Genomic DNA, 15,211 nt, shown 5'->3' on the forward strand with positions numbered 1-15,211 from the left:
CAAAATGCTGTTATATGGCACATGACTGTCTAGGGTCTACGTATCTCTGGGGTCTACTGTTAATAACTTTCTTAGTCATTAGACACAAAGAATCTGGAGGGAGCCACTCACATTGGTGGTGGGTGGGAATACAGAGGGGTGGAGAGAAGATAAATTACTTGTATACATCTTTGCAATGAAAGGGCCCTTTGGAGTCAAAGGGTGAGGAGTTTAAGGGTGCAGGAAGGAAGGCAGGGAGTGAAAACAGATTCACTGCAACCACCACTCTGGTAGGAATACTTAAGCCATGGGATTGATATTTAGATACCCCCCCACACACACACTTCAGATAATTTAAATTGGAGCAGTATTAGTCATTTGCAACCAAAGAGTTTTGAATAGTAAAAGAAATGCTAGACTTTTAGAAATCTTGTTTAGTCAGTAAGAACATTCAGTAGATAATAAGGGAACACACTGCACAAATTCATTCCCACTTAGCCTGAATAAGCAGTCTGACTACACAATGCTTTCTTATTGTAAGTTTTCCTATGGCCAGGGAAAACAGCTTTGGAAATAGCCCATCTTTCTAAAATTGAGGTAACTTTCTAAATATCAAAGGTGTTTAATAACAGAGGGGAAAAATTAAGGCTTCATTACTTAGAAAACAAAATATCACAATTACAGAAGCGCATTTAAAGAGGAAAATTATAAAATTATATGAACTATATGTAGTTTTTAATATCTAGTATCAAAACACCTCTTCTACTTTGGTAACTAAATTTTTGAGATTAAGAACAAACTAGTTCAATCATTCTCACATACAAAAATTTCATGTTTATATTTATTAAAAACAAAATAATGCAAGTTCTGTTAAAGAACAATATATACACCAAGATAAATATTTGGAATTGTGGAAATAGAAATAGTAAAAATTTCAAATTTCTCAATATTTTAATGACTTAAATAATTTACCTGTTTTCAGGCATTTTTTGTTAAAAATAAACTTATTTAATTTTAAACTTAGGTCAATGTGCTTTTTTGCTTTTTTTAAAGAAAAAATTAGTAAAAATGGCAGGTACTAGGTTTGCACTAGCTAAAAAAATAATATTTACAGTTGTCTAGATGTAATAATTTTAAAAACATACAAATTCAATGTGTAGTATGAAAATACATTAAAAAACACATAAGGAACTATGCCCCATAAAAATATAAATGCAACTTCTATTAATTATATGAATATCAAAAATTAAATATTCTGATTTAAAAGTAGCTTCTATGAAAGTCGGAGTAGTAGGCATTATTTGCTTTCCTAAATGTATAAATAAGAAGTATTTCTACCTTAACTAAACAGAAATATCAGTATTTCTTAGCAAAAAATGTAGTACGTACATGAAAAGGCAAGCATTGTCCTGTATTCAAGTTTTTGAGTTTAAATTACATTAAAATGTTTTCTACAAGTTGAAAGAACTACACACACAAAAGTAAAAAGATGAGGTAAACATCTTATACTCTGAAGAAAGTACTTAATACTCAGATATTGCCAATTAATCTGTATCTTAATACTCAGACATTCTAAAACAATGCTTTAAAAGGTCTTCCACAATGATGATGATTGTGATAAATATCTGAACTACATAATGAACAGCAGGTTTCTCAGTCTTCTGAGTAGACAATGATGCTCCTTCTTGTTATTAGAAAACAATCATGATTAAGTTTTGCCAACAATATTGCTCCAGTGTGGGTTTACATGAGGCACCATGCTACAGTAAGAGCAGCTACGATGCCATTCAAAATCGCCATGCTATAGCCCATGTGGAAAGAATGTCCAGTCAGTTTCCTAGAAAAAAAGAAAAACACAAATCAAAAAAGGAAAAATGTAATGTGGTATAAAAAAGACACCAAAAGTTTTCATCAAAAATACTTATGACCTTGGAGTGTATTTCCCAAATGTTCACATATGAATACAAAACTTAAAAAAAGAATATTGGACATCTGCAGGATAAATAGTAGATAGCTCTTATTAAGTTCTATGTCAAAACTGTACTGGTTAACAAATATAGTTGCTTCGATTTCATTACTGATGAGTAATGCTGAGTTTCATCCCTATATTTCTTTACTGTGTTTCATTGTCACTGTGTGTAGCCATAACCTAATTCTAAGGTATAAGTTTTGTTATTTTACAAACAGTTCTTTCATTAATTAGCAGTGTGTTTCCCTGCTGTCTGTTCTTACTTTAACTTAAAATACATATTATTTCAAGTATTTGTTCTGTTTGCACCACTTTTAGGTTATATGAAGGAACTCCCTATGTCATTTATAGATATTTCAGCTATAAATCTAACAGGTTACTTAACTGAAGTGGTTTTCAATGAGTTCTTAAGAATCAGCAAAGACATATCTCTTTTATGATTGCTAGGAGTGCCGACGAGTTTAATAACTTTTATGTGCATGATATGCCCTGACATTTGCTTCCTTTATCTTGTAACAATCTTACAACAGTTTTTCCCACTAACTGTATTGCAATAATACTATTTGCTTATCCTAATAAGAATGAGACATATTAAAAAGAAAACAAGGTAGTATCCCATTGGGACTCTCTAGAAGGCAGAACAGAATACTCCCCCTTCTGGAGCATAACAAATTGAGGACATACAGGAAGATGTACTAGCAGAAGTAAAAGCCAAAAGACAAAAGCAGTAAGGGCCCCGGACTGAGAGGGTCATAATACCCATATCCTGTCCTCCTTTCCTAAGGAGTAGCCAAAGCCAGAGAAGCACTTAGCTCTGAATTAACACTTGAAGAGCACCTCATAGTGATTCCAGTCGCACAGTATCTGTGACAGAGACTGAAGAAGGTACATTCTTCAAAGGACAGCCCTTTGCATTCATCTGAAGCTACACAGACTCTGATGCTTCCTGACGGTCCCCTGCTCTGTTCCAAAGGAGTTATTATTTACTCTTTTGACTCAACCTTTCTTTACCCAACTAGGGCTAGTCTAAGATGCTTCTCATGTGCTATTAAGGGTTAACCTACCTAGCTATATTACCTATCTATGTCGTAAAAGTTACAATGCTTTGTCCCTTTAAAAAAGAAAGTCCTCAAATATATACTGATGACTAGTGAACAGAAACCTAATCATAAAATTGAACAATCAGCATTATCATTCATCATAAAATATTTAGTGATGATCCGAAAAACTTTTAAATTAATACAGTTCAGTCTTCCATATCAGCGGGTTCCACATCCGCAAAATGAACCAAGCAGGTAGAATATATTTGGAAAAAACAAATGCATCAGCACAGAACACGTATAGACTTTTTACCCTTGTCAAACCCTGAACAATACAACAACTATTTATAAAACATTTACATTGTATTAGGTATATTATAAATAATCCAGAGATGTTTTAAAGTATATGAGAGGATAGGCTTAGGTTATACGCAAATACTAAGCCATTTTGTATGAGACTTTGAGTATCCTCAGATGTTGACACCTGTGTGGAATCCTGGAACCAATCCTTTACAGATAAAGGGGGATGACTGTACTCACCAGATAAAGTTAATCATCAAAAGGTTCCCAGAGTTAATTGTTCTATTTTAGTAGTTTGTGATCCTCACAATCCCACAAAAATAGAAAAAACTTTAAAGTTCAGTTTACTAAGCCGACAACTACAATGTTGGTATAATTGAATTTCACTGAGATGTATATGCTCAAATGTTCAGTAACTTCCTTACTAAGCAGGCAGAGCAATGCATTTTAATGGCAATGAAAAAATGCTTGGGAGTAGTGGTTCCTAGTTTTTCTGTCATCTCAAATGTACCATATTCCCACTGGGAACACTGTAGCAATTGTCACAGACTACTGCTAGGCAAAGGACTTAAATCTTTGAAAAATCACTTAATTTAAAGCTTCTTTTCAAAATATTCACCATGATTTTCCTCTTTGGAGGAAGACACAGACAGTCCCTGCAGGCTTTCTCTCTTGTGACTCTAATTTGTGATCTCTAAAGTCTGTTAATAAAGACTGAAGAAATTATGGTTCTCCTTTGTCAAAACTCTATAGAGGACTTGTTTAAAAGTGACTCAAGTAAAATGAAAATATTATCTTTAATTAATGAGTTTAATATCTTCAACAAATGATAATTAAATACTATGTCTACCTCATCCAATCTATATCTATACATGCATTTCACTTTTTTAATCAAAGCATACTAGTAAAATACAAATGTCTAACATTTGTATACAGTTCAATGAATTTTTACTGTGGTAGACTCTCATGTACTCACCAACCACATAAAGATAGAGAACGTTTCTGGCACCGCAAAAAGCTCCCTTTTAAATATTCAACTTAATCTCCTGCAGATCTTGAGGTAACTGCAAAACTGAGGGCTGTCACCAGGATTAGTTTCACTTGCTCTTGAAACTACATCTACACGGCATCATACAATATATATTTTTCTGTGTCTGGCTTCTTTTGCTCAGTACTGTCTTTGTGAGATTCGTCCATGTTGTACGTAGTATTAGTTTGTTCTTTTTTACTGCAGTATATAGCAACATGTATTTACTGATTTTACTACTGATGGGTGTTTCCAGTTTGGGGCTCCTACATATAGAGACACTGTGAACATGTTTTCGGTGGGTGGTGGGCATCTGCACTTATTTCTCTTGGATAGATCCTAGGAGTAAAACTGCTGAGTTATAAGGTAGATAAAAATTAGGCTTTAGTAGAAAGCATGAAACATTTTCCCCAAATAGTTGTACCAATTTACATTCCACTAGCAATGTATGAGTTTAAGTTGTTCCACATCATCATGAACACTTCATATTATCAGTGTTTTAAATTTTAACCATTTTAGTGGGTCTGCAGAGTATGTTGTAGTGGTTTCAATATTTATTTTTCTGACAACTAATGTACTTACTGACCATTCAGAAAGCCTCTTTTTTGATGTTTGTGTTCAAAACTTTTTCTCATTTTTTCTATTGGTTTATAGAGTTCTTTACATATTCTAGATACCAATCTTTTGTTAAAGATATATATTGTGAATAATGTTTATGGTGTGTCTTTTTTTACTCTCTTAATAAGATCTTTTGATAAACAGAAGTTCTTAATTTGAATAAAGTCCCAGTTAGTATTTTAAAAAATGGCTAGTGCTTTTGGTGGCTTTTTAATTAAATTTTTGACTACACCAAGGTTATGAAGATACTTGGTATCTTAATAAGGTTTTACTTTTCTTCTTTTGATATTTAGCTCTAAAATTCATCTCAAATTAATGTGTATTTTTTTGTGTTACAGGACAATTGAACACAAAAGAATGAATTTGGTCCTCTACCTTACACAATATACAAAATATACTCAAAATGGACCAAAGACCTAAATACAAGAACTAAGACTATAAAAGTCTTAGAAGGAAACATAGGTATAAATCTTCATGACCTTGAATTAAGCAACAGATTCTTAGATATGACAACAAAAGCACAAGAAACTAAAGAAAAAACATAAATTAGACATCATCTAATTAAAAACCTTTGTGATTCCGAGGACATCACTAAATGAAAACCCACAAAATGGAGGTAAATATTTGCAAATCATATATCTGATAGGGTCTACTAAGATATAAAATAACTCTTATAAGTAAAAAATAAAAAGACAAAGAGTCAAATTTTTAAAAGGATTTGAATTTTTAACTTCAAATTTTTAAAAGGATTTTAAGAGGATTTGGATAGACAATTATCCAAAGACAATATACATACAAATAGCCAACAAGGACATGAAAAGCTGATGATGCTCAATGTCATTAGTTATATGGAAATGGAAATCAAAACCACAAGAGATACTACGAATCATACTCACTACTTGGATGGTTATAATTTAAAAAAAGAAAAAGAAAACAAGTGTTGGTGAGGATGTGGGGAAATCAGAAGTCTTTTTTTTTTTTTTTTTTTTTTTCCAGAAATAAAACCTTATGTTTATGGTCAGCTGGTTTTCAACAAGTGCTAAGACAATTCAATGGGTAAAGAACAGTCATTTCAACAGATGGTGCCATGACAAATGGATATTCACATGCAAAAGAATTAAGTTGGACCCCAACATCACACCATATAAAAATTTTTATTATTATTATTATTATACTTTAAGTTCCACAATGAGATACCATCTCACATCAGTTAGAATGGCAATCATTAAAAAGTCAGGAAACAACAGGTGCTGGAGAGGATGTGGAGAAATAGGAACACTTTTACACTGTTGGTGGGATTGTAAACTAGTTCAACCATTATGGAAAACAGTATGGTGATTCCTCAAGGATCTAGAACTAGATGTACCATATGACCCAGCCATCCCATTACTGGGGATATACCCAAAGGATTATAAATCTTGCTGCTATAAAGACACATGCACACGTATGTTCATTGCAGCACTATTCACAATAGCAAAGACTTGGAATCAACCCAAATGTCCATCAGTGACAGACTGGATTAAGAAAATGTGGCACATATACACCATGGAATACTATGCAGCCATAAAAAAGGATGAATTTGTGTCCTTTGTAGGGACATGGATGCAGCTGGAAACCATCATTCTTAGCAAACTATCACAAGAACAGAAAACCAAACACCGCATGTTCTCACTCATAGGTGGGAACTGAACAATGAGATCACTTGGACTCAGGAAGGGGGACATCACACACCGGGGCCTATCACGGGGAGGGGGGAGGGGGGAGGGATTGCATTGGGAGTTATACCTGATGTAAATGACGAGTTGTTGGGTGCTGACGAGTTGATGAGTGCAGCACAGCAACATGGCACAAGTATACATATGTAACAAACCTGCACATTATGCACATGTACCCAGAAGTCTTATACATCGCTGGTGGGAATGTAAAATGATACAGCTGCTGTAGGAAACAGTTTGGAGGTTTCTTAAACCCAACATATGACCCAACAATTCCACTCTAGGTATATATCCAAGAAAACTGAAAACAAGTTCACACAAAAACTTGTACCTCAGTGTTCATAGCAACATTATTCCTAATAGTCAAAAAGTAGAACTACCCAAATGTCTATCAACTGATGAATGGATAAAAAAATGGTATACCCATATGGAAAATAATTCAGCCTTAAAAAGGAATGAAGTACTGACATATGCCATAATGTGGATGAACCTTGAAAACAGTATGCTAAGTGAAAGGAGTAAACAAAAAAGAATACATTAAAAAAAAAAATCTGTATGATTCCATTTATATGAAATGTCCAGAATAAGCAAATCCATAGACAAAATGTAGACAATGGGTTTCCAGGGGATAGAGGGAGGGGGAAATGGTGGAGTGATTGCTAATGGGTATGGGGTTTTCATTTTGGAGTGACAGAAATGTTCTAGAATTAGAAAGCAGTGATGGTTGCTGAATATTGTTATTCAGTAGTTTTTAGTGAAAATATTAAAAACTACTGAATCATTTTAAAAGAGTAAAGTTTTATCCTATGTAAATTATATCTCAATAAAAAAAAAAACCACTTTACTGTCAGACATTAAAAGAGAACCTGGGCCGGGCGCGGTGGCTCACACCTGTAATCCCAGCACTTTTGTAGGCCGAGGCAGGCATATCACGAGGTCAGGAGATCTAGACCATCCTGGCTAACACAGTGAAACCCCGTACCTACTAAAAATACAAACAATTAGCCAGGCATTGTGGCGGGCGCCTGTAGTCCCAGCTACTCAGGAGGCTGAGGCAGGAGAATGGTGTGAACCCGGGAGGTGGAGCTTACAGTGAGCCAAGATCAAGTCACTGCACTCCAGCCTGGGAGACAGAGCGAGACTCTGTCTAGGAAAAAAAAATAAAAAAAAAGAAAGAGGACCTGAATGAAGGGAGGTATCTATCATAACGTGGGAATACTCAGCACTGTCAAGGTGTCAATTTCTTTCTTTCTTTTTTAAATAAACACCTATAAATTCAATGAGATCTCAGTAGTAGTTCAATAGGATTCTTCTTGGTAGAAAATTGACATTTTGTGTTCTCACTCACAGGTGGGAATCGAACAATGAGAACACTTGGACACAAGAAGGAGAACATCACACACCAGGGCCTGTTGTGGGGTGGGTGGAGGGGGGAGGGATAGCATTAGGAGATATTCCTGATGTAAATAACGAGTTAATGGGTGCAGCACACCAACATGGCACATGTATACATTTGTAACAAACCTGCATGTTGTGCACATGTACTCTAGAACTTAAATTAAAAAAAAAAAAAAAAGGAAATTGACATTTTGATACTCAGTTCACCGATACAATAAATGTGCAAAAAGAATAAATATTCTAAAAATTCAAATCATAACCTACAATCAAAGTAGTTTTAAAAAGAAGTAAACTGATGCAGAAATAAAAAAGACATTTGAATAGACTACAGACTACAGGATCTAAAAACAGATCTATGTTTCTGAGTGTATGTATGTGGGTGGTGGTGAGGAGATGTTTACCAATAAGGCATTTTTAAGTCAGAGGAACAAAACCTACAATTATTTCTTTACAGGTTCTTTCCTCCTTATTCCTAAGAATCAGTTTTTTATTTAGCAGTATAGAAATAATCAAGATTCAGCTTATTTTCAAAAGAGGTGTCATATCTACATGGAGTAAAAAGAATGGTGGCTTCCTTTCAGTCTTCTGCTTTTATTTTTTTTCTTTTTGAGACAGGGTCTCATTCTGTTACCCAGGCGGGACTGCAGAGGCATGATCATGGCTCATTGCAGCCTCCACCTCTAGGGGCTCTGGTGATCCTCCCACTTCAGCCTCCCAAGTGACTGGTGAGGCAGGAGAATAGGGTCTAGGGGCAGGGAATTCGAGGCCAGTCTGTGCTAACTTCCTAAAAGAGAAACACCAAGGTCTGGCGGCAGGGAATCTAAGGCTAATTTGTGATAATTTCCTAAAGTTCAGTCAAAGGGAAAAAACACCTGGGTCCAGGACAGGGAACCTAAAGCCAATTAATGCACACTTCTTAAAGCTAAACTGAAAGGAAAAACCCCATCTCCCCACGCCAGAGTAACAAAGGATCAAAGACTATTATTCTCCCTACAACCTTCCCGCTTCCACTACATCTCAGATGGAAAGGGCAAACGTCCTGCACAGGATGCCAATTCACCTCAGCCTTTAATTAGCAAAAGACCAAATCCTTCATCCAGATGAGAGGCAGCCAATAGGGACCTCAAAAGGAGTACTTAAAACCCAGAGAACTTTGTAACCAGACCCTTGAGCCGCTTACTCGGGCCCGATTCCACCCTGTGGAGCACTTTCTCGCTTTAACAAATCCCTGCTGTTGCTGCTTCATTCATGCATTTTGTTCCTTTGTTACTTTGAGGGTTTTGTTCATTTCTTTGTTCAAAACGCCAAGGACCTGGACAACTCACTCAAGGCCTTCCTTCAAGTAACCCTGGCACTACAGGCATGCGCCACCAAACCTGGCTAATTTTTTGTAGAGATATGGTTTTGCCATGTTGCCCAGGCTTGGTTTCAGTTTTGTTCAGTTTCATCATGGAGTCTACTATGGATTCCAGAATGGTTCTTATTATTGCAAGTCATGACCTTTTATTTCCATACTCTGAAGCAGGAAAACACTGTTATGGTAACAGAAGGGTAGAGGGGTTTGAAAAGACTGAGTGGTGAATATGTAATTTTTGTTCATTGGTTCTTCTACAATTTCATGAAGAGAAACATAACGGAAAGGAAAGGACCTAATCCCAGAAGAATAAGCCTGATCAGGAGAAGCAACTTACCTTTATTATGTAATTTAGATCAATAAAGCAAAATGACTATAATTTCTGAAATCCTGTGTAACAGTCTAACATGGTGATGGGAATATAAATTAATATAGCCATTATGGAAAACAGTATGAAGTTTCTAAAAAATCTAAAAATGGAACTACCATATAATCCAGCAATTCCACTACTGGGTATTTATCCAAAAGAATGACAATCAGTATATTGAAGAGATACGTGTACCCCACATTTACTGCAGCACCATTCACAATAGTCAAGATATGGACTCAATCTAAGCGTCCATCAACGGATGAATGGATAAAGAAAATGTGGTACATATACATAACAGAATACTATTCAGCCATTAAAAAGAATGAAATACTATAATTCCTGGCAACATGGATGAGTCTGGGGGACATTAAGTGAAATAAGTCAGGCATAAGAAGATAAATATCACAAGTTCTCACTCACATGTGGAAGCTTAAAAAAAAAACGAGCTCATAGAAGTACAAAGTAGAATTGTGGTTATTAGAGGTTGAGAACGGTGGTGGGGTAGTAGGGGAAGAAACAGCAGTGGGTGGGGTGGGGGAGGATAGCAGGAGGTTAGTTAATGGATACAAAATTACGATCAGACAGGAGGAATGATTTCTACTGTTCTATAGCACTTTAGAGTAAATATGGTTAACAATAACTTACTGCATATTTTCAAAAAGCTTTAAGAGAAGATTTTGAATGCTCACAATACAAAGAAATGATAAATGTTTTCAGTGACAGATATGTTAATTAGCCTGATTTGATCATTATACATTGTATCAATCTATCATTCATTCTGTATTCCACTAATGAATATGATTATTATGTGTCAACTAAAAATAAAAAAAAAGTCAAGCATGGGAAAATTGATCAGATAAAAATTAAAAAATTTCCATTCAAGTAAAACTATAGCATTATTTATTATTAATACTGCCAAACTTCAAAAGTGGGTAGTGGATAAGATTGCATTACTGAATGAGGTAAAAGATAAAAACAAGAAAAAAAATCCCATGGTTTCAATGGCAACATAATAGAAATGTTGCACTTTGAAGACCTTCCATTTTACTTCAAAATTTACAAGGCTTATATATTTTTTGAAAATGGCATGACTATTTGTGGAGATGTTACTACAATTATTATTTGCATATATAAATGTGACAGGTTAAAACAAATTCACAAAGAAATTCTAAGTTGCTGACATTCTCTCCATATACTTAAATACACTGAATTTTCCTAAAACATTCCTTTGCTTAAATGTGTTAACTGGATATAAAATGTAAACGAGCAGAGCAAACAATATTATTAACAAGGCTAAGTTTCCTTAATGATACAAGTTTTGACCCAGGTTTTAACAGGTACAGCAATGGACTGACAGACAAAAGAGGTATCATCATGTAAAGGGAAAATAAAAGAACCAGAAGTGGAACTCCAACTTAAGATTTCGTGCTTATCAGGAGAAAAACTGGATCAGATGAACCTAAGGTCACTTCTATTTCCTTCCTTCCTCCCTCGCTTTCTCTTTTTTTCTTTCTTTTTTTTTTTTTTTTTTTTTTTTTTTTGATAGTCTTGCTCTGTCACCTGGTCTGGAGTGCAGCGGTGTGATCTTGGCTCACTACAACCTCCGCCTTTCAGGTTCAAACGATTCTCGTGCCTCAGCCTCCCAAGTAGCTGGGATCACAAGCGCAGGTGCCACCATGCCCAGCTAATTTTTGTATTTTTAGTAGAGATGGGGTTTCAACATGTTGGCGAGCCTGGTCTGGAACTCTTAACCTCAGGTGATCCACCCAGCACTCCCAAAGTGCTGGGATACAGATGTGAGCCACTGTGCCCAGTCTTAGTTCTACACTTCTGTAAGTATTCCAGGTAGCAAGAAATAATCCTAAAAAATACCTCAAAGAGATTATGTAAAGTTTTTTACCTATTAAAACAGGTTATTGGTCAACATTACCTGTACTTAAAACTAGAACAATGATGCAGAGGATATAACTACATAAATATTTTAGTCCCAGAGAGTCAATTAAGGAAACCTATCTATGATGAAAATTAATGGATATAATTTAACCTGCTACTTCAACACTGTAAGACGTGACTGTTCATTTGACCATATGAAAGAATAAGTAGCAAAATAAATAGAGTACTCAATGGCAAAACCGGAATGTTTCTTCAAGTAAAAGTTAGGATTCCTAAATGTGGATTTTATTATGCTGAGATAAAGTTCTTTTATACTGCAAAACATTTCTGAAATAAAAATGAAAATAAATAAAAAATATTATTCAATAAGTCTGAAACGTGAGTGGAGATGTAGTTACAAAGAAAGGCTCATTACAACAGATCTACTTCCAAATCCTGAAAGATAAGCTATATAGAAGGTATGACCTTTTTCTGATTCTAGAGAATTCCTTTCAATAATAAAAAATTCTACAATGAAGTACTTATGTGGTCCCTGATAGTGGTTAAGAGTTCAAGCTCTATGATTAGATAAACACGGGTCTGAGTGCCAGCCTTGCCTCTTACAAGGAGTATGAAGAGAGCAACATTGTTTGACCTCTTTGACCTTCAATTTCCTTCTCCACACAATGGAAACAAAAATAGAATCTACCCTTACAAAGCTGTTGTGAATACCAGGTGTCTGGCACATAGTAAATGATCAATACATATTAGCTATATATGAAAGAAACTTAGCTGCAGAAGAGATTTTAAAAAATTCTCCTGACCATCGACTTAGATTCTCCCTTCCAAGTAAAACACCTAAACCTAAACTTGCTTTAAAACCAAAACAAAAACACAAACAATCGTAGTATAAAGGCAAACCCAGGAAGTAGATGGAAGAAAGAAATGGGAGAATTACAGGTCTCTCTCTCTCTCTCGTGTGTGTGTGTGTGTGTGTGTTTTCTGCTTGATATTACCCTCTTCCTACATAACAACTTCTCCTTTTATAATTCACTGGAGAACCCAGACTTCCATTATTTATATCTAGATTTTATTCTGTGGAAATATGTCTAGCAATATATTTACATTACTATTAAATAGTAACTTGCAAAGTGAATATATTATAAAAGAATTATATTTTAATTATTTTCATTTTTCAGGAATGGAATACATTTAAAATATAAGATTCAAATGAATTCAATGACTTTGGCAATTTAAGTGGCTATATTCTTACATCTTGAAGCATAAATTAAAGTACTGAATAAGCAACTTCCAAAAATTCCAAATAAATTACCTTAAAAAGAAAAAGAGACAGAATAACAGAACTGAGCAGGTCTCTTGTCATGTTTCAGTTTGTTTTTATGCTAGTTTTGGTTGATCTGAACTGAATCTCTATACCACAGTACTAAACACCAGACTCCACTCTGTTAGAATAATTGTTCCATGCCCTATTTATTCCTGTATTTTCTTTCCCTCGCAGGTATTCCCACATGTCAGAGATGCTTTTATGACAGAACTCTTGTAATTTAAAATAATAACTTCATTTCCAGCTGATATTGCTTTAAGCAGAAAGCTCTCTGTGCTTGCCAAAATAAGAAGTTATGTTAAAGGCTCATATATAGACCCAACTGGCTATTCGTTTCCGTGTCTGACTGGCTCAGAGGGAGAAGGCATGAGCAAGATGGTACTAATCTATTCCCCTTTCACACATCTGAGCTGCCTTTGATTTCTCATTCTGTCCCTAGCCCAGGAATCTCTAATTCCTGAAAGTTTTTAAGCTGTATATAAGCTTTGTTTGGAGTAACTACCAGTTAGTTCTTTATCTGGAATCAAAAGATCTTAACACTAAACCTGAAGCTTGAAAAACAAACAAAAACAAGCAACACTATATTTTATTAACTTAAAAAGCATTTCCTTTTTAGAAACATAAAACTACATTAACTTTATTGTATCCTTTTGTCCTAAAAATTACTTGTTAGAAATTGCTGAAGAGCAGACAAAGTTGTGTGTATTTCAATGAACTTGACCATTGTTATTTAAGAAATCGGGGTTAGAATTTTAAAGAGAATGCTTCCCTAATTTCACCTCTTTGCTATGTCTCTCATTAAGGAAATAATAACACACATGACTTTGCCTCTCACTTTTTACTCTAAAGTTCTTTATAACTTCCTCAATTCCCTTTTCATTCACCAAGATTTACAGAATACTCGGTATCAGGTATTAAATTACATATGGGAGATACAGAAATGAGTAGGGCTGGATGCGGTGGCTCATGCCAGTAATCCCAACACCTTGGAAGGCTGAGGCAGGAGGATGGCTTGAGGTCAGGGGTTCCGGACCATCCTGAGCATATAGGGAGATTTTGTGTCTACAAAAAAAATTTTGGCCAGGCATGGTGGCTCACGCCTGCCATCCCAGCACTTTGGGAGGCCAAGGTGGGTGGATCACTTGAGGCCAGGAGTTTGAGACCAGCCTGGTCAACACGGTGAAACTCCAACTCTACTAAAAATACAAAAACTTAGCTGGGTGTGGTGGCCTGTAATCCTAGCTCCTCTGGAGGCTGAGTCAGGAGAAGCGCTTGAACCCCAGGGGGCAGAAGTTGCAGTGAGCCAAGATCATGCCACTGCACTCCAGCCTGGGTGACAGAGTGAGACTATCTCAAACCAACAACAAAAAATAAAAATTAAAAAAAAAAGAGAGAGAAAGGAGTAGGAGTCAGTATTGCCTTCGAAGATAACAGAATCTAGTGACATAGTATACTAACTTTTGCAGGCAGTATTACTGGAACATAAAGGAGCCATTCAGCTTGTAGAAGGGGAGAAAAAATTTCAAGGAAGAGCTAATCCCTAAACTAAAATTGAATATGAGGGATTTAGTGTTCTAAACACCTAACAGTATGCCCAGAAGCAAGAGACAATGGAGAGTACAGGAAGGTCAACAGTTTAATATGATCAGAATGAAAGACCTGGAAAGCTAGCTCTCTCCTCACTGGAGTTTAGTCATGGCTATACTATTCACAGGACTATTTTAACCTACCAGAAAATCTAATTCTCAATCTTTAAAATGAAGACAATAATTCTTTTCATTAGTGTTCTTATAAAAACTAAATGAGATAATATTAACAAGTACTTCTTGGTTGGGCTTGGTGGCTCATGCCTGTAATCCCAGTGCCTTGGGAGACGAGGGCAGGAGGATTGCTTGAGCTCAGGAGTTCCAAGACTGGCCTGGGCAACTTAGTGAGACCGTATCTCTACAAAATAAAAATAAAAATAAAAGACTTAGCCAGGCATAGCAGCACTCGCCTGTAGTCCCAGCTACTTGGGAGGTGGAGGCAGCAGGGTTGCTTGAGCCCAGGCCGTTGAGGCTACAGTGAGCCATGATTGTGCCACTCTGCACTTCAGCCTAGGGCAACAAAGCAAGACCCTGTCTCAAAAATAAATAAATAAATAAAATAAAATAAAATAAAATAAAATCTCAGGATAAATAACAATTATCCAAGAAAAGATAACTGGCAACTTGTGGTAGTCCAT

At 35.6% G+C, this 15,211-nt stretch overlaps 1 protein-coding gene across 2 annotated transcripts in view; it reads right to left on the reverse strand.

Moving 5' to 3' along the window:
- Positions 1–802: 802 nt before the first annotated feature.
- ARL6IP6 (ADP ribosylation factor like GTPase 6 interacting protein 6) overlaps positions 803–15,211 on the reverse strand; it is a 43,052-nt gene continuing 28,643 nt past the window's right edge. For both annotated transcript variants that reach the window (XM_050752074.1, XM_050752075.1), the window contains exon 4: positions 803–1,816. In XM_050752074.1, the coding sequence (XP_050608031.1) occupies positions 1,723–1,816 (94 nt within the window). In that variant the 3' untranslated portion in view covers positions 803–1,722. The remainder of the gene's footprint in view (positions 1,817–15,211) is intronic.

The sequence above is a fragment of the Macaca thibetana genome, chromosome 12, assembly GCF_024542745.1.
Source record: "Macaca thibetana thibetana isolate TM-01 chromosome 12, ASM2454274v1, whole genome shotgun sequence".
Lineage (NCBI taxonomy): Eukaryota > Metazoa > Chordata > Mammalia > Primates > Cercopithecidae > Macaca > Macaca thibetana.